This window comes from Schistosoma haematobium, chromosome 4 (assembly GCF_000699445.3).
Source record: "Schistosoma haematobium chromosome 4, whole genome shotgun sequence".
NCBI lineage: Eukaryota > Metazoa > Platyhelminthes > Trematoda > Strigeidida > Schistosomatidae > Schistosoma > Schistosoma haematobium.
Window position 1 is genome coordinate 37,152,351 of NC_067199.1, and position 21,574 is coordinate 37,173,924.

Consider the following 21,574-nt stretch of genomic DNA (forward strand, 5'->3'; position numbering starts at 1 on the left):
ACTGATTGTATTCGTTTTGATGAATCTATTTTTATAAGTTCATGAGTATGTAAGGTATATCGTTTCAGAATAAAAGATCGTTTTACCGTTTGCTTTTAAGCTATATATATATATATATATATATATATATATATATATATATATATACATTGAGGCGGAGGTATTGTTATATCTTACGAGATTCATTTCTTTCCAGCTTATGAGTAACACATTTCCACACTTTAATAACAGTCCAACTATAGTTTACAACCTATTGTAAGAAGGTAAATCTTCATAATGTACAATATTTCTCTTCTAAAGTATGTAAATCTTTTGTATGTCTAAGTGGAAAACGCATTCAATTGTCAATGTGTCAAGTGGTATTCTTCTTTCAATCATCCATATTGAATTTCATAGATTTTTATTATTAGCCTTTGTCTTTGGTAGTATGTGTACTTATAAATATTCAAAACTCATCCCGCTTCAGTGGTTATTTCTCTCGGAGGAAGATGCTGGGAATTTGTAGTCATATATTTTTGTTAAGCGCACAAATAATGAATGATAGTTAATCGTAGACCGCATGTCATAATTTCGAACACTGAAGTGCACACTATAACGAGACATGTCCAGCGCACCCTAGTGCCTTTTAATGGTACCCCAACTGAGCTCAATCTATGACGAATATAACCTACAAATGATGAAATGTTGCTTTGCTTCATTAGTCGTTATTGCCTATTGCATATATGTATAAACATAAATCCAAAATATTTTATACGGTAATGTATTTACGAATTGATCTCTGTTGTTGTAAAATATCAAAACTGATGTGGTAATTTGTTCATTTTACATGAAAGAAAAAAACATTAGAAATTTAGTAGCAGTTGGATTACTACACTTTTTTAACGCCATCTTGAAAGAAAGTATCAGTTTGTTGCATTAAATGGTTATATTTAGTGTATTTTAGTCTATCAAATCTATTTGTAATTAACATTTTACGAACACACGTACTCAGTAATATACGTATCTAACTGAAATCCATGGAATTTGCCCAAATAGTCATTTGTAATCAAAATGATGCATGCGCTGCAAATACTTTATGTGTTAAAAGAATAGTAGTTTCGTTTTAAAAGATAATGAGAGGATGTTATATTAGAAAACAGAATATCTCAAATTGTGTGTATATACAAAATAGAGTCCTAGTGAACAATTCAAGTTATCATAGTATCACAGATAAATGGAATAGATAGATATGCATCACAATATTTCTTCTTTTTTTTTGCATGATAAACAATCATAAGTAATAAGTCAAATATTTAAAAATCATGAATTTGAAATTAAGTTCGAAATCAGATAAAAATGTCTTATTTCATATCACATATAAGAAGTAAGATTTCTTAAATTGATAAGGTCAGTATTGAATACTTGAATATAATGCACTTAAAAGGTAATTATATCAAAAGTACTAAGAAAAAAATATACCAGGCTTAAATGATGAATTCCAGTTATATCATCGACCACTGCGTCTCTGTGCTAATGTGGTGTGGCAACTCGAACTGATATACGTACGTGCGAAGTTCTACGTTGTTACTGACTGACTGACCAGTTATATCTGTTGTCTAATAGCACAATCCACTCTTATATCCTGATTAACTTTTTTAATACTACCAATTCGATTCATTGTACATTCGAAACGTCCAATTGGTTGACAATGAGATTCTTTACAAACTTTCATAAAATTATTATATTCTAGTGATTTGAAACGCCAAGGTATTGAAAACGGTGTTAAATGAGTGACATACTGTGTTATAAAAAAACATGAAGAAGAATTTTCATTAGATTAGTTACTTTGGTAAGTAAATAATAGATACAGTATAAAGGGATTTGTGGAGATTGTAGAATTACCATAGTCTAAATCACGTACTGTTTTTAACTAGGTCACTACTAAAAACGAGAAAGCACTGGATAGTTGTTTCCTTTTAGTGTGGAACTCTTCAACAATTCGCACCGACGACCCCCCACCCAAAGTTAGCCGAACTTGGAACTTTCGTTTTCATGCGAGACACATTAACCCCTAGATCACTGACCCGGCGCATCCAATGGTATGTCTAAGTTAAATCATTCCAATGTATTACGTGTATATCTCCCATTGTTTGCAATGGATCACTATCTGACACCTAACATGATTAAAATCTATTGATCACAGACTCTTACTAGAACCCTATAATTACTATTTGAAGCTAGTCACTAGTGTATACATGATTATGTGGAGATTGTAGTTTTTTTCATAGTTTAAATCATGAGATGGTCTTAATTAGAACAACAATGAAAATCAGATACCTTAAATAAATGACTATTTCTGAAAATAAAATCCTTACATGAAAATCCTCTCCTACATGAATATGAATCAGCATTCAGCAAAATAACAAACATAAAATACATAGGATAGTAAGCCTTTATTATTACAGTTTATTTGTACAACCTATTTTTCCAAGTCACAAGAAAAACCTATTATAGTTTAACATTAACTAATTACTGTAATTCACACAATTGATTCACTTTTCATAACTTTTTTTGAATCTGATTGAACATATGTCTGCACTTTAATATTTATCTATCCTTTCGTTGGTTGTAAACACAGATAATCAGTGAAAACTCTACCCACTTATTGATCACCATTCAGAAAATATACATTCAATTCTTTGGACTCATTTCCTTTCCGGTGGTGCTTGCTCATAGAGTGTTTGTCGAATTAACCAAATAGTAACAACACAAACTCTCTCAATAATTAATGTTCTGGCTTCTGCATATTCTTGAGTAAATATTCATAGGACTATTAAAAGAATTGGCCCAAGTTAACAAAAAAATACCCAGTTAACGCGACAACATCCATATATTCGATTCATATTGAAGAATTAACCTGAATAAGAGATTATTCTTTTTATCTCCCTATATAGATAACGTACAACAATATTTCATGATTCTATAAAAGTGATTAACATCGCAAATAAAACAAAACTTTTATGTGCACATATGCCAATAAGAGACTGATCAATTGCAGTCCCAATCATCAATGGGAAGATTCAATTAAACAATACCAATTGAATTTAAACTTCACCCCATTGTACAAACAAGTAGCTATCAAGACTCAATAGCTAAGTGTCTGTGTGCTAATGTAGTATGGCAACCCGGACTGATGTACGTACGTACAAAGTTCTATGTTGTTACTGACTGACTGAGCTAAGTGGATAACGCGATGGCGTTGGCAACGAACGGTACTGGGCTCGAGTCCCGGTGTACATCCAACTGACGAGTCCCAGGTGAGACGAAACGCGCGTCCTGGATTCCACTTCTAGCCACTATCTATCTGTGCTTATAATTAAAACTTTTAATTTTAACATTTACAGTTTGTTGTTTATATTTGACTAAAAGGGGATGTTTAAACTACTCATTACTCTATGATGAAACTGTACAAACAAAGAATTGAAAGGATTATAATTACTAGTTTTTAACTTACATCCATCGACCGAATCATTGTTTAAGAGAACAATTATCTCAGTTACTTGGATAATCTTTTTAACAACAAAAGAGTTCCGAGGCGAACTATGAAATTGTACTATTTTGATATTTTACTGAAACGACAAATAGATGGCTATCTACAATGATCAAACTTATCGGTCAAAGGAAGGAAGAACTTTTCAAAATTTCTTCAGTATATCATTCTCTAATCTTAACCAAAGAAGGAATGATCTAGTATTCACAATTAAAAATAATTTTGGCGATTAAAAAATTGAACATATCTTCTTGATATGTGCAATTTAGAAGTTTTCCTATAGCCAACTCAGCATTTTCATGTCTTGAAGATGTATAACTTGGATATTGTGAAAAAGTTTCAACCAATAAATATCGTTAATTAAAGTATGTGGTGATCCGAAATATTAGGATGCGGATGATAACCACTGCCTACACCATAAGGTAGCACTGAGTTATAGATATTTGGAGAATTAAAAAAAAACAATAACAATACAGTAACAAGATAAACATACAGCCTTAGTGATTCTATTGTCCAGAAGGTCACCAGTTAAAGACTCAATGGTTTCGTTGACAGTATCGTATAATTTGTCCGCGGAACCTGTTTCTAGGACATCATTCTTAGTAAAGTTCCCAGTAATTTGATGATTATCTTCCACCGAGAGATAGCTATGTGATTTCAGTTGACGATTATAAGGTTGGTTCTGACCATTTGAAAAGGAACTACTTAGTGCTAGACGTCTGGATAAGTAAAGTTTTGAAGCACAAATATAGAATCGCATATTAGACAATTCAAATGTTATTGGGTCTTTGCAAAGTAGATTTTGACTGCAGTATGCTTCTGGTGTTATAGTTGAATCTGGGTCAGTGTCAACACAAGTAATGTTTAGACTGAAGATAACGCTAAAGTCAAAGTGTGGATAAGAATGAACAACAGAGAAAGTTTTAATTTTGGTTAGGAAGTATGTGATGAAAAGTTGTATCTTCCTGAAAACAATAGACACAAATGAATGAGCGTCTTTTTTAACTATCTCAGGTCATGGCAGTATAAGGAGCTGAAAAATTTAGGAAACGCATGTAACAGGAGAAAAACTGACCAAGCGTTTGCGTCGGTAGATATATTCAATATGTTTATCAATTGAATTAGAACTATTCGGTACAGCTTACTTACGTACGTCTGTTAACCCTCGTGGAGTATAGGCCACTGAACAGTAATTTCCAACCAACTCTGCCCTGGACTTCATTTTCCGGTCATTCGCAAGTGCTATTCATTCTTTTGGTGTCTGCCTGCAATTCACGACGCACTGTCCTCTTCAATCCGCCTCTTTTCTTCTTGCCTTGACGATTCCAAGGTAAGGTTTGCCTTGTGATATAGTTTGTTGGTCTTTGTAAAATTTGACCTATCCACTTCTAGTGTCTTTTCCCAATTTCTACTTCAACTGGAAGTTGCTTTGTTCTCTGCCATAGTAGGTTATTGCTGATGGTGCCTGCCCAACGGATCCGCAGTATCTTGTATAGGTAACGATATATGAATACCTGTACATCTTTGATGATGGTTGTAGTAGTTCTCTTAATTTCAGCTCAGTACAATAGGACTGTCTTGATGTTTGTATTGAAAATTTTAACTTTGGTGTTGTCTAAGTTATTTTGAGTTCCATATGTTCTTCAATTGTAGGAATGTTTGCCTTGCTTTGTCAAACAGTCCCTTTACATATGTATCGGTGCATCAGATTGTTAATATTCTCTGGGTAAATATCATGATAGGCTTTTTGATGTCATAACTTATTAAGTAATAGTTCCTAAAATCTTTTCAGATTGTTTCACTTCAACATAAGACATCCAGAAACACTAATTCATTCTAATCCTAATTCAGGATTGTGGATGGTTTATCGCGTAGCACGAAATATGTACGAGAACTAACATATTGATACATATATTTAGGGTCAGATAAATACCACACATTAAAAGCAGTACATATCCTTTAAATACTATTGTATTATTTTATAATCCCAACAAATTAAATTTAATAACGCTTCACAGTTGCTTCTAAATATCATTTTTCCCAAAGAGAATGTAACAGTGAAAATCTTTTCAACATGTACAACGCTTATCTGAACTAGTACGTAACAAAATGTGATTGTCGTCAACTTATTCTCTATTTATACTTGAAACTCTGTTTGTCGAAAAGATAAAGTACTGGCTTGAGCATATGAAAATTATTGAGGGTTGTAGAATGCATTGTAAAGTCTTTAGGATATCAGAATGAACTGCAGATGGTGTAGACGTTTAGAAATTCATTCATCTGAATCTTAACTACCTTGTCACAAGTTTAAATACGATTGTTTCGGTCTAGTTAACTTAGTGACATTTATAAATCGGCTTGGATTTTTGTCATTTCTTGAATATGTATGGAGTTTCTGAGCTGCCTGACTTTTATTTACGACTTACCAAGTGAGTTAACTATTATATAGATTAAATATTTGTAGTAGTGAAGATTGGTTGATGAAGTATGGGTTTGTCATTATTGATAGACGTTCTAAGCTGTGAGGTTCTCGTGAATAAGCACATGACGTAAGTTGGTGGCAGCCAGGTTAGCTTTTCATAATTGCATAGCTTATAGTCAGACTGAGTTAACAATGTTGAGCTCTGAAGCAACATTCTGCAGTTAAAGCAGGATTAATGAAACTCGAGAATTCGTGCAGAGTGGGATGGAGAATGATGGTCGGCGGCCTATGCTCTATTGGGAGTAACAGGCGTAAGTAAGTAAGTAAGTAAGTAAGTACTTAATTTGTCAACATGACTGCATCGTCTTCGTATTTCAGGTATATAATTGAATATCCTAATAGTATGTCATTCCCTAAGAAGTCAGACGATCTCTAGGAGCGTACATATAACGTGGCCAGTACAGATGATGGTGTACCGTAAGCCTTGACTCAATCAATAATAATTTGGGTAAATAACCTTCAAGTAGGCGTATGCGCTGTTCTTCACATGATGTCCAACAATAATGAAAACTTCTTAATGTAACATTCAGTACAAAAAATGCAAGACAATTTAGAGCACATTCATTTCTGAGGCATATATTCTTCCCAACACTACAAGAAGTAATGTTTGTTAACAATAAATATATAACTAGTAAGCATATTATTATTCACTCACTATGTTTTAGGTAAAGGGAATATATTCAAATTGAATCCAAGTGGTTTGATAATATCTACTGGTAGAATACAATAATGTCCACTAGGCATTGTAAGTGCAAACTAAAACAAAAAAGTTCTTTATTGATTATAATGAACATTCATTCGTTTACACTAAAATCTATTATTTAACTATTGAGTACAAAAACAGTATAAACCGAGTATGATTATAAGTAAATTGCAAATAATTTGAATAAATAATACACCTTATTGTAGGAGGGGCTTGTGATACATACCAAATGGTCAAATTGAATCACTGGGTTTTCCTAGGAAATAACCAAGTCACAGAAACAATCTATAAGACAAAAGACCAACAACAGTAGATTCAATTCCTACGTATCTTGAAACCGATGTGTTGAGAATCAAGGAGCAAGATATATCATCTACCTTGATTCTTTAGTTTTTGTCGAAAGAATCCTGTCACGTTAAGCGAGCAGAAAAGCACTTCTCTTAAAGAGACTATCAATTCACGGTCGTATAAGGATGTTTAAAGAGAAATGCACGGCTTTTCCCTATTATGGGGTGGATAAGTACTTAAAAATGACGACTCTCGCATCACATGTGCATAGTCTGTCAGACAAAGTTAGTAAATTTTATCCTGATGATTTTCTTGGTTCAACCAGTAAAAAAAGATGTAAAGCGTATGAAAGACATGAAGCATGAAGTTCGATTACGGAAATTCCGCATATTCAAAGCTGGTTTTAGAGAACAAGAGCTATCATTGAAAAATGAAGAGGGATGTGCTGTTTGATAATGGTCAGGTACTCATACATACGATAACTTGACTATAAGCTATTATGATGATGCATAAGTTTATTTCACAAGTCTTTAAGGGTAATTTCAATGGTCTAAATTCTCTATAGACTTAAACGTTTTCATATCAAACAAACGATATGGCAAGGTATGAATAACCAATTATTTACAGAATCAATATACTGATGACAAGGTTCAATGTAAATGAAAATAAAAAACCATCATTACAATGAAAAATAATCAATTTACTTAAAGAAATACACATATATATATATGTACTTACTTGATCATTGCAAGATGTAGCCGATAGATATAATGGTCTACTTAATTGTAAACAACATCCAGGTGGAAATGTTGGCATAGGATGATTAATTTTACATTTTAAACTCTGTGATAATGGATTATATTCTCGTATAAAATCAACTGGTCCATCTTCTAAAATAAATTGACTAAATAAAGTTTGATGCTTTTTATGCAAATGTTCATCTTGATGATTTTCCGATGAATTAGAAATTAATGAATAATCATTTTCACTATATTGATTACATATTTGATAACCACCATCAACAGTGGTACTGGATTGATTATTGAAAATTGTTTCATTTCCATCATTACCATTAGTGTTATTATAAGTTTTAATGAAATTTGTTTCCTCTTTAGTCTTGAATACAAAATTTTTATTATTTGAACGAATACGATATAGACTTGTGCTTAACTTACAATCTTCTGATAAGCCCAGTTTGCCCAATCTTAATTGAATTGGAATTGGTTGACATGTACCAAACACAACTATAGATAATAATTAAAGTAAACAAGAGTATACTTTAAACTAAGAGATTAAGAACAGGTTCAAAAATGATTCATAGAGTAGATAATTAATATTTTAAGTATCTGGGTGTTGGATATCTAAATGAAAGTAGTTCAAACAATGCAAACAAGTAAATTGATCTAGACATGATACTGAAAAGTTTCACATCAAAAAAGTGAAACATCTTTCACATGTCTCAATAATTCTGTTGAGGTCGTTGATAAGTCAGTCAAATCAAACCGTGATTGGCTTATGAGAGAAGACAAACATATCCGAGGACACTAAACATACGAAACTATTTCATACATAAAACCGATTTCAGTCTCGTTCCACTTGTTGATTACTTTGAACTGGTCTGCTGATAAATCCATTTGCAGACTTAATCTGGTTCTTGATCGTAGTTGGATAAATGAGTTGAGTAGCTGGATTGATCGAGTATTGTGTCTTGTTAAGCCTATTAATCTAGTGCCCAGTCCCACTGATATCATTATTGAGTATCTAGTGTCCAGGATAGGACCGACAAAACCTGTTTACTTTGTCGTAATAGTTGCTTAAACAGATATGTAGCTGGAATGTATAAACAATGTCCAACTGCTAATAATATTTCCTAGTGGTCCATTTTGTTGGTTTCTTAAACTTCTGTACCTGATATGTATGAAGATAACACCTTACAGTTGTCACACACTAGTACAGTCAGCAGTGCAACTCCACCCAATAACTTTAAGTCGCTTCTCTTAGTCTTACAATTAGCTATCCAGTCAACCTGGCTGGAATGATTGGATCTACTAAAGAAACAAATACTCCAACCCACATCGATAAATTGGGTCACCAATATAAACAAACTCGACCAACCTGGCAAGGTGACAGAAAAATATTCCGTCGCCCCTAATTTTAGGAAGTTATTTATGCGTGAACAACAGACTAAATGATTAATTATACGATTAGAAGGTACCGATGACGTGAATTCGACTTCCTCATTGAAATGATTCAGGTTTAGTACTGTGGTGTTTGAATGAACTAATGATTCCTTTGTACTCCGTTCGTGCTTATTGAGTACTTCTTGATCCGATTGCGTTATTTCTAAGATTCTTAGTTCGTACTATAATTCAAATACTACTAATTATCATAAGTACCCATTACAAAAATATATTTTTAACATGAATTTAGTAAAGTAGTTTAAGGCATGTACAAGAAAAAGAAATCCTGTCAAGTCAGTGGTTTGAGCTGTGTAGTAAAAAGCAAAGTAGCCAATTATATTACTCATGAGAAAAAGTTGGTTGCTAGAAATGTTCAGGCAATAACTAAACCATTGCTGGTCATAATGACGCTAATAGATATTGAACATCTTGTTTTATAACTGTTTATTTGGATCAAGTTATTCACCTTAAGCTACACTATATTCCAGGCTGAAAGAAAAGGAGCTTCATTATGAAACCTTTAGCTGTTTTTAGTAGTATCTGTGAAAACACAAAGTAGTGAAATACGTAGATATTGAATGAAAATGGAGAAATTTTGGAAGAAATATAAGACCACTACCCATTATTTTTATTCACTAAATTACCTGGATATCGTTTACCACTCGAGTTATTTGATATTGAAATCTCTGGTTTAGGTAACAATGTTTTCATCATTGCAGTATCACGCCAACTAGATCCAAAAACATCACCATCTATATCTGATACGAAATTTACTTCGGAACGACTATTAATTGACGGTTCCACATATTCTTGTTCTGTTAATGCTTCTTTTAATTCAGTATTGATTTCATCAAGACAATTAATGAATATTTTCTCAGGAATTAAAAATCCTGGTGCCTAAAGTATATGAAAAAAACGACAAGACAAATATTAACAATCTAACAAATATATAATGACGTTTCCATGATCTAACCCACTAAACGCTGCTATATTTTATTCTGATGTGCGTATAAAAGCATCGAATAATTTGGGAAATATAAACCAAAGAATAAATTGTATTATTCACTGTAAGCTACTTCAGAATATAAAAGACAAACGAAAACACAAGCACATATATATTGTGTTTAAAGTTCTAACATAATCTGCATATAAATTCTGATGACGTTGTCAGAAGTAGAATGACATGTACTAGACTTCTAGTATGTGAAGTATTTAAACATTTTCAATTTGTCAACAATAATGAAGTAGAAAAGGCGGACACGATAAGAAACTTCACTTTGTGAATGGTGACAATGACAAATGCATCAATTAAATACAAAAGATTTATGATTAAAAGGAAAGCGCATTTGGAAAATACATCCTGCTATAAGATGCATTTACGAAAGTTTGGCTGTTATATGAGGTTGAAACTTCTCAGAAACTGTTAAATTATCTTTACGAACAATAGTTTTTTACAAATGTCCTTGGTCATCAAGGTAATCCAAGAATACCGAAACAAATAAAAATACATTGTATGATAAATTGCGAAAACTTAGAGAACAAAAACGAAGAGAATTTACAGAAAATCTACGTGAAGTGATTATCTTATTTTTATCCAGGTAATATTGTGGTACTACTACTACTTATGTCTGTCTACGTAAGTAGTATGCAACACCATTCAGAAGTGGAATGTCTGACAAAAGAAGGTTGAGAAGATCGAATTGAAAAGAGCAGAAATGTAAACATACAGTAATCGTAATAACAATAGGAATGAAGTAACCATGATGTTTGTAAGAGAAAACTGGTGGATGATGTGCAAATGAAGTATTTAATTTATGATTGTCATATTTTACGGAGACATTGTGTAATTTTGAATTAACTAGTAAATTGGTCTTCCTCACCTGAGTGTTCATTCACTACAATGCGATAGAAACGCTTCTGTGAAATCACATGTTCTGTGAAAAAATTGTATAAGCTGTTAAGTTATTTGTTTCATGAATATGTTATAACCTTGAATGATTATTTTCAATACGGTGAAAAATAGCGACATTTTAATCAGTGGTCTTCATCTAGATATATTCTAGACATCTAAACAACGATTCAGGTGTATTTTGTTTCATATTCTTGAATAACTTTAGTATCCTTAGGTTGAAGGAAGTTGGCGGAAAACTCTATTACCATAGGAAACATCTGTTCAGGTATCTATTGTTGACGATTATCAACTAGCAAGAAATTTAGGTCCATAGTGTTTTTAGTTAACTATTTTCAATCGTGTTACATCAAAACGTAATGCATGTGATATCGAATCAATTAGACTGGCGGTTATACTGAGACTTGATCAGAAAATTTGGTCGGCTTTATGGACTAGACCAGAAATATGACATTGGTTACTAATAATTAATCAACTAACGTTTAATAACTCTCTAATGGACGTTATAGTAAATTCACAAGAAACCAACTGGTTTAACCGCTATGCTATTCATAAATCACAAACCATACACATATTATAGGTTACGTAACTACCAGAATCGGTTATTTTCGTCCTACTATTGTGTATTCTAATTTTTCGTTGGAAGTAGACTAATCATAACTAGTTAACCAACCCACTATCATAAGGTTAAACATATCATAGTTTTAACCGTTAATTTGAGAACGAATGAAAATATCAGTGATCTAATATGAGCAGATGATAAACGCACATTCTTCTCTATCGCTAAATAATGAGTTGAAAAGCACCATAGGATTAATCTTGAGGAGCTAAACACAGGGCCTTGGACAAATGAGCACTGACTGAAATTAAGACACAATAAATTCGGACAGCAACGTAAGGTGGAAAAGCCAAAATTATAACGATATCAGTGATTGAATGAGGCTGAACTCAATCATAATATTTCGAAAAAAGGAGTTTTAACAACGAATAGAAAATATCAGGATTAAAAATTAATATCTAAGCGAAAGAAAATGAATAAAAACTTATTGGAAGCCAACTAGAATTCTCCAACTACTTAGTGTCAATAAGAAAAAGGAAATTTTGTCTCGAATTACGAATAAATAGATGTGTCACAATTACGGTAAATAATATACTTGATCTTAAAATTAGCCTAGTTGGTTGCTATGATTCAACAAGATGCCTAAGCGGTGAAAACAAAGAGGAAAATTATTATTCGAATCTGAGAAAGATGACCGTCTAAAACTGAAAGTGAATAGAATTCCCATAGCAATCCATGAAGAAAAGATCTTTACTTTTGCCAATATTCAACATAGTATTAAATGGTTACTTGACGAGCTGAAAGGCTATCTAAAAGAAGATGAATCATACCTCACGATGTATAGAGGAGTAAAGCAGAGTAATAAATAAGGTATACATTTCTCAAGTTTATTTTCAAGTGATCCACTATCGAAGAAACGAATATAGAATTACAACCGACACATAACACCAAAGAGACATGGAAATTTTCATATATTAAACATGTTGACAACCTGTGTCTAATGACAAAAGCCACCAATGACGCCACAAACACACTGAACAGCCTTTAAAATTTACTTGAAGAATTCGGGATGAAGATATCATGATGAAGAACAAGAATGATAATCATTAGTGCAAAGGGTGTGGATTTAGTAGTCTACTATGTTTGAAGGGATTAAGAGTTTACCTAATCTGCGAACGGAACTAAGACTCTGTGATCATAGACCAATGAGCCAGCTATTATGATGCGTCCCAGTCCCGCTAACTAGAGAGAGAGAAGTTCATGTTCGAGATGATGAAATTTATTCCGTAAGCAACCAGAAGCACGAGTAATCACCACCCGTTCTACTAGGAAAACACTCATTCATATGTTGGTTTGTACACCCAATTTTCATTATTAATTAATAACTTCAAAAACTCCCATATTGTTAATTGAGATCAACATATATAAGCTAACAATATTGTTTTCGATAAGATCCTCATCAGGCTTTACTTTAATATACAGTATTGTATTTATATGCATATACGAAATTATTAAACCAATCAAGGTAGTTTATAAGTCAATGATAACAATGAAAACCGTTACATAATAAGTGAAATGGGAAAAGCACAAATTGATGGTATGACAACAGGTGCATTAGTTTTGATAAGAATAATAAAGGCTCAAATCAATGTTACATAATCGGAAATAGGTCAATGATTAGAATAATATAGAAACTGAGATAACATTATGAGATGACGTAATAAGAAATGTTCAGATAATTGGACCGTGAAACGTATAGCTGAGAGAAAATAAAGTGGTAGGAGGGGGTGAAGAAAAATAATAAACGAAGAGAAAGTTTGAAAAAAGAACAAATAAATTCATTTATTACTTAAGGCCAGGAGAGAGATGAGGGTGTTACAAATTTCTTCTGAACACAAAGACTTGGCTTGTTGGCTCGAATTCCTATAGCTTCTGCTATGTGTAAGAGACGAGATCGAACACCATAAGGAAAACTAATGGGAATACGATAAATAACTTTGAACGACTTGTTTCTGTCCACTATATGACCGCTATCGATCAAGTGTGATAGAACCGAGCTGCGTATTGTTTTGACGTAACCTTTTCCTAACCACAAAGGGAGGTGTTCACTAACTCTTTGGTTCAGTTGCCTGGTAGTGCGCCCAATATAGCTTTCTCCACAGGAGCAGCTGAACTCGTAAATACACATAGAAGTGGCATAACCAGGTAACTTATCCTTCAATTGGGGAATCACCATCGATTGGGTCGAATACGATAGGCAGAGGTTGGCAGCATTAAACGTTCTCTTTACTGCTCTAGTCAATCTATCCCGTAATACATCGCTAGCTACATCACCATTGAATTGCAGCTTCAACAAAAGCGGTTTCTTATTAGCCGTCAGAGTCACTATTTTCTTGTTTTGTACACGCAAGTGTTTCTTCAGGAAACCCTGTGGATATCCCAGTTCAATCAACATATTATGAATGTGTTGTAATTCCTTGTCAATTGTGTTGACTGAGCATATCTTAATAGCTCTATTTGCAAGACATTTGACTAAGTTTCTCTTATAATGAAGAGGCACAAAGCTTAAAAAATGTGTGTATTAGCTTGGAGAAGAACTTTTTCTATACACACCTCTGCTGATAGAACCATTTTCTTTTCTACTTAACAAAACGTCCAGGAAATTTAGTTTGTTATCTATTTCCTTTTCACATGTAAGTTTAATTGCAGGATGTTTGTTATTAAGTAGTTCTAGTAGTTGTTCTTTTCTAATGTTCTGATCGGTAATGATGAAAGTGTCATCAACGTAACGACAGTAGAAATCCAGTTTATTGATAACCTCTTTGAGAGGTCCGTTTTCTAGTTTCGCCAGAAAAAAATCCGCAAGGATGGGACCTAGAGGCGAACCCATAGCTATACCATCAATTTGTCTATAATATGTGTTATTAAAGACAAAATGGACATTCATTGTGCATTTCAAAAGTAATTCTTTAAGACTAACCTCAGGAATTTCAATATTGATTTGCTTTTTCTGTATTTGTTGACACACAAAATCAATAGTCTCTGTTAACGGTACATTGGTGAACAGGGAAGTTTTATGATAAGGCGAATTATACAAATCTAAAACTGGGCGAAGAGGAAGACCTGTCTTGTAAACTTGAGGTAAACCATATAGTCGCGGTGTGTTCGATCCAGTAGGCTTGAGTGAGTCATGTATGTCAGTAGTAAAAATTCCTACATTTTTTAATTCCTTCAGTGAGTTAGTCAGCTAATTCAATCACTGGAACCTCGTAAACCTGAAAGAAAATTTCCTATGGACCCTGAGAGGTACGTTCATAATTTCTCTACTGTTACGTTAGACATATTGCAAGTAGAGGCATTGTCACTCGGCCCTAGGTTTTGTGACAATAGTAATAAAATAAACCAACTAGATACAGATGTACAGTTTGAAAATTTATTTACACAAACAACAGATTTGGTGCCTATTTCTCCTGATGAACTAACCAGGTTTGAGACCACGTTGGTAGACATCTGCCAACAATCATAAAACTGTAAAGTGGCTAGTTCGTATCCTAAACCCCTTACACGAATTGGTCGTCAATACAAGCGTGAAAGACGTCTTCGACCTCATTTCTAAAGTGGAACATATAAATTTGAATGGGAAACGAATGATATCTTTAGATGTTGCTTTACTGTACACCAATGTACCGTTAACAGAGACTATTGATTTTGTGTGTCAACAAATACAGAAAAAGCAAATCAATATTGAAATTCCTGAGGTTAGTCTTAAAGAATTACTTTTGAAATGCACAATGAATGTCCATTTTGTCTTTAATAACACATATTATAGACAAATTGATGGTATAGCTATGGGTTCGCCTCTAGGTCCCATCCTTGCGGATTTTTTTCTGGCGAAACTAGAAAACGGACCTCTCAAAGAGGTTATCAATAAACTGGATTTCTACTGTCGTTACGTTGATGACACTTTCATCATTACCGATCAGAACATTAGAAAAGAACAACTACTAGAACTACTTAATAACAAACATCCTGCAATTAAACTTACATGTGAAAAGGAAATAGATAACAAACTAAATTTCCTGGACGTTTTGTTAAGTAGAAAAGAAAATGGTTCTATCAGCAGAGGTGTGTATAGAAAAAGTTCTTCTCCAAGCTAATACACACATTTTTTAAGCTTTGTGCCTCTTCATTATAAGATAAACTTAGTCAAATGTCTTGCAAATAGAGCTATTAAGATATGCTCAGTCAACACAATTGACAAGGAATTACAACACATTCATAATATGTTGATTGAACTGGGATATCCACAGGGTTTCCTGAAGAAACACTTGCGTGTACAAAACAAGAAAATAGTGACTCTGACGGCTAATAAGAAACCGCTTTTGTTGAAGCTGCAATTCAATGGTGATGTAGCTAGCGATGTATTACGGGATAGATTGACTAGAGCAGTAAAGAGAACGTTTAATGCTGCCAACCTCTGCCTATCGTATTCGACCCAATCGATGGTGATTCCCCAATTGAAGGATAAGTTACCTGGTTATGCCACTTCTATGTGTATTTACGAGTTCAGCTGCTCCTGTGGAGAAAGCTATATTGGGCGCACTACCAGGCAACTGAACCAAAGAGTTAGTGAACACCTCCCTTTGTGGTTAGGAAAAGGTTACGTCAAAACAATACGCAGCTCGGTTCTATCACACTTGATCGATAGCGGTCATATAGTGGACAGAAACAAGTCGTTCAAAGTTATTTATCGTATTCCCATTAGTTTTCCTTATGGTGTTCGATCTCGTCTCTTACACATAGCAGAAGCTATAGGAATTCGAGCCAACAAGCCAAGTCTTTGTGTTCAGAAGAAATTTGTAACACCCTCATCTCTCTCCTGGCCTTAAGTAATAAATGAATTTATTTGTTCTTTTTTCAAACTTTCTCTTCGTTTATTATTTTTCTTCACCCCCTCCTACCACTTTATTTTCTCTCAGCTATACGTTTCACGGTCCAATTATCTGAACATTTCTTATTACGTCATCTCATAATGTTATCTCAGTTTCTATATTATTCTAATCATTGACCTATTTCCGATTATGTAACATTGATTTGAGCCTTTATTATTCTTATCAAAACTAATGCACCTGTTGTCATACCATCAATTTGTACTTTTCCCATTTCACTTATTATGTAACGGTTTTCATTGTTATCATTGACTTATAAACTACCTTGATTGGTTTAATAATTTCGTATATGCATATAAATACAATACTGTATATTAAAGTAAAGCCTGATGAGGATCTAATCGAAAACTGACGTGAACATCAAAAAAACAAAGCATTCAACAATAAAATATTTGTCCGAACATAAGATCGAAGAATATCAGCTTGTTCTAAATATACCTTGCAATAGGATTATTTGAAATTGGTTTTCAGTAGAACGAAAGACTCTGGGTTTTCACATAACCTGCATAGCACAGCTTAACCCTGGAGTACAAGTTCACTGGTACCAAGATCCCTGGTAGACCAATCAGCTTGCGTACTAAAATTATAGTGATTGAATCTATCATAATTCTAACCTCAATCTATAAACTAAAGATAATAGTGATAAGATGAAATGACAGAAGTACTCAGAGATTCTTCATCTCTGGGCGGTATAGACTGTGAAGTTCTAATATTATAATTGCTATTTATCAGTAATTAGTATTTGTTTCTTTTTCTTGCATCTTATTGGTTAAATCAACTACTGTTCTCTTGTTGGTTAACAAATATTTTGTTTGGGCAGTCATTTTGAACCTATCATTCTTTGGCTTGACTGCTTTGCGAATACACCGTTGTAATTGTTTTTACCACATTGAATGTGAGTTTAACATATGCTAATTATGATTTGCTGCAAAATAATCTCTTATATGTTCTACACATAAATATCTCTGAGCAGCAAAAATAGTTATTTGACTTAACCGACCTCGAGTGTGTTATCCAAGCGAAATTCTCAATGGCCACGTCAATCAACTTGGTACTTCCATCTAAAACCTTACACCTAACTCCCATATTCACCATTCCATCATTTCATCATATTCAAGCAAGATCTCGAAAGTATTTATGATAGAATACTAGCAATCTACGTATGTTAGTGTCGTCTAAATCACGTGTACTCGGCCAATTAGTCTGACAGTTTATTCAGGAATTATATATTGATATTAAAAGAGTATAATGACACAAAGTTGAGACAGGTGACGGACCCGATTATTACATATATGTGATGCATAATAGTATGTCTATTTAAACTCATTAGCCAGTCACGGGTTACTCTGATCGAACATACTAGTTTTTTTGTAATTTATAACTGATTTTCAACGCAGTCAGTCAGTTGACAATGTATTCTCTCAAAGACAAAATACCATTTAAATGTAGTTTTGTTCTCTGAGCTGGACTAAACAACCAGCTCAGAAAACAAAATTCAACCTAAATCATTCAGCTGAACTACAAATCCTCTACATCATCACAAAATATTATTGATATAAATAGTCAAATGAATTAGAAAATAGAACAAATAGACTTACGTTAGCTATAAATGACAATTTATTTAACCCAGGTTTTATCATTACAAAAGAATCTCCATGATTTAAAATAAAAAGTGGATTTTTAGTTGAAACAGGAGTAGATGATTCCCTATTTTCATTTCCAAACATATCGTGTTTACCATTAATACTGAATGATATACGTGATCGTTTTTTCGTTGGACAGAGTGAATGTTGTCTTAAAATTTGTACTGAACTATGGATATTTGGTTCTGAAAGAGAAAATAAATAAATACATATAAGGGTTTGAATCTTTCTGTTGTTGATAATAAGGACTGAACTTGATATTGCGATATATATTTACATCTTGAGATGATTACCTTGATATTGCCTTTTAGTTGTAAATTTTTAGTAAATTTGGATTGTAGCTACTAGTGGAATTCAGCAAGTACTTCTCGCCTTATTCAAGACTCATCAGTTGAATATACCTGAATACCCGTGTTGGTATCCATATTGGGACTCACACTCAGTACCTTTTAGTTCAAACGCCAATGTTATTCACTGACCTATTTGAGTTCATAAAACCTTTAAGTTGTTTAATGAGTTTTAAGTCAGATGTACGGATTCAGGTCTCCCTGTTATTGATATTAACGACAAGTTTGAATAGGTTCAGACGTGCATTCTGGATCCCATTCCTAACAACATTATAGCATCACTTTCGTAAAGCATAGATTTTGTAAGGAAGTAATAATCAAACGTAATAAAGTTTTTTTTTAAAAAAAAAGGTTTCTGATGAATTTACAAGCGTAGAGATTCACAAGTTAGTTTATAAGATAAAATGGAAGAGCTAAGCATAGATATGATAAGAATGTTTTATAGCATTGTTTGATTTTCATGAGCTCATTATTCATTACATACATGTATAATTTAATTTACTGATTGATCATTCATACATTATAATAAGTCCATTTAGAACGAGCTGGTGTGCGAACACCTATGCTCCTCCATGAAGGCTAACAGGCGTAAATAAGTAAGTTAAGATAGAACATACAAGATTTCAAATAAATGAAGTATACATGTTTCATGAAATTATGGTTTTGTAAATGAATGACAAATTTCAAAGCATATAGCACCTTGATAAATAGTTAATAGTAGAGTTAAGTTGGAAAGAAAAACAAAGACATATGAATTAGTCAGATGGTTATATATTAGTAATCAAACTATGAAATTTTTTCAGGTATTTCTTTAATTCATTCAAACTAAACTTTATACATAAAGTTTATTATTACGAAGAGAGATATTAGTCGGAACGAATGAATTCATTCATTGTATTTATTTTAAACTTCTCTGAATTACTCCATTTCTATGTCGGTTAAAATGAAACAAATACATGTGATAATTTAGAAGATAATTTGTGAACAATCTGTAATTTTATATTCATTTAATTGTAAATCTTGATTTGACTAGTCAACTGTTATCATATCTTTTACTGTCTTGAAATTATTGTAAATTAATTACAAGCCTGATTTCCAACTTTCCTAAATGAATTCTCCGTACCCACTAACCCAGTTTAAGCGCCAGACATTCGCTTCTAATCCTCTAAATTTCGTAAACAACACCATGGTTGTGAGAAGACAGTGAATAGGACTTATCTGGCAATGATCATATACGTGTGGCTATATGAAAGCAGTTCGAGATGAGGAGTGAACCCTCCCCATTCTTGGCCATACGAGAGCATTTAGGGGCTTTATTCAGATTGGTAAACGTTGTAGTTTACTATTTATCGTGCTTTGTGGTACTTTAATTCATTTACATGATTGTGTTTTTGGATTAGGATAAACAATAGTTACATTGGTTGTATTATTCTTTTGTTCTGATTAGCATTTAGGAATATGGATTTCGTGTGAACCAACAAGTGTTAGCATATCAGATAACTTATTCGAGACATTGATATTTTTGGTTCAATCATAGAGGACTAAGGTCACACTAATATTATGCACCAAAATGTCTGAATCAAATAAGATATATTTTATTACATCAACAAAGAATAGGGAACAATTATCAATGTTTAATCGTGTGAATTGAATGACTAATTTTTAGTTTATCAATTCAAAAGTAAATATTTGATTGAAGACATTGATGAAAACGAATAAGAAACTTTCACACAATTCGAGAAAGATTGCATACTCATTAACTAAACAGGTTAAATGAAATATTGTTAGAATCTGACACTAAGGATGTAAATACCCGATTATTTACGGTATAAAAATAGTTTTAGAATTAACACAACAACAACAAAAACACAACAATAATGGATAAGTCATTAGATTTGATGAATACAGACCGAGATTCTTAAATGACTATGACTTAATGATGCAAACAGTTGGCCTATGAGGTTTAACAATAGTAGTCCTATAAATCAAAAAGAAAGAAAAAACATTGAGTGATTGTATGTAACTTATAATGTCAACTAGTTAAAAGATGAATTACAGTAAACGAATAAAAGTAACTTTTAAGTTATACATAATGAATATTCTCTATTTAATAATAAAGGCGGCCTGTTTGAATACCTGGGCTACCTGTTCCTGCCATCTAGATATTTCAACAAGTTATCTGTTTTTGTTTGTCTTAACACATCATTATGCCTATTAGTCTCATAACGTATCCAGGTGTGTTGATGAAAAGTTTACGACCTTTCGCTTTACAAGTTACAAAAAAAGCCCAATCAGAGACGTCATGATTGCTGGCAATATGGATTGAAAAGAATGAACATTATTCAAATATCGATTCCTGTAATGTTAATATCTAACTGACGACCACTTAATACTGATCGTCAAGATCGATCAAGAAATGGGAAACAGAAACTGGTTAAAATAATTTGTGCTGAGAATTATATATTGTACCAAAAGTATAATATTGAATAAAGCCACTAATAATAATATTATATATGGTTTTATAAGAATATCTATTTTAACAGATGATAATTGCTAAATATACGCGAAAAATATTGTTGAGAATCTGTTATATTCTAGCAATCATACGACTAGTATCAGTTAGCTATTAAGAGATTATTCGAACTTATTCTTTGCTGAAATCATTTTTTTTTAAGAAATAAATTATGGTATATCTAAAATTTGAAGAATACGATCCATGAATTAATTTCTATGTGAAACTAAAAAGAATTGGGAGCTGGAATGGTAAAACAGCGAAACTCTATATGGACTTCATAATTATGATTACACGGGATGATGTATGAAATTCCAATGGAAAATAGTTATCATATGAGTGTAACTCGTGATATTGTTCCGCTGTTGACTAAATTAGCTTAATTTAATATTTTCCTTAAAGAAACTCTCTTCTAATGAGGGATTTTCAGGCCGAACAGCCTAAAATTACAAATGATATTCAAAGATCGAACA

The 21,574-nt window shown here is 32.8% G+C and overlaps 1 protein-coding gene across 2 annotated transcripts in view; it reads right to left on the minus strand.

Moving 5' to 3' along the window:
• Nucleotides 1–230: 230 nt before the first annotated feature.
• TRAPPC10_1 (Trafficking protein particle complex subunit 10) overlaps nt 231–21,574 on the minus strand; it is a 40,866-nt gene continuing 19,522 nt past the window's right edge. Inside the window, exons 12-17 of one of the 2 annotated variants that reach the window (XM_035729729.2) lie at nt 18,198–18,427; nt 9,827–10,079; nt 7,741–8,246; nt 6,667–6,767; nt 4,023–4,410; nt 1,057–1,777 (exon numbers count right to left, since the gene is read on the minus strand). In XM_035729729.2, the coding sequence (XP_035585587.2) occupies nt 1,583–1,777; nt 4,023–4,410; nt 6,667–6,767; nt 7,741–8,246; nt 9,827–10,079; nt 18,198–18,427 (1,673 nt within the window). In that variant the 3' untranslated portion in view covers nt 1,057–1,582. Of the gene's footprint in view, nt 4,411–6,666; nt 6,768–7,740; nt 8,247–9,826; nt 10,080–18,197; nt 18,428–21,574 lie in introns of both variants that reach the window. The other variant, XM_051216326.1, reaches the window with a different exon arrangement.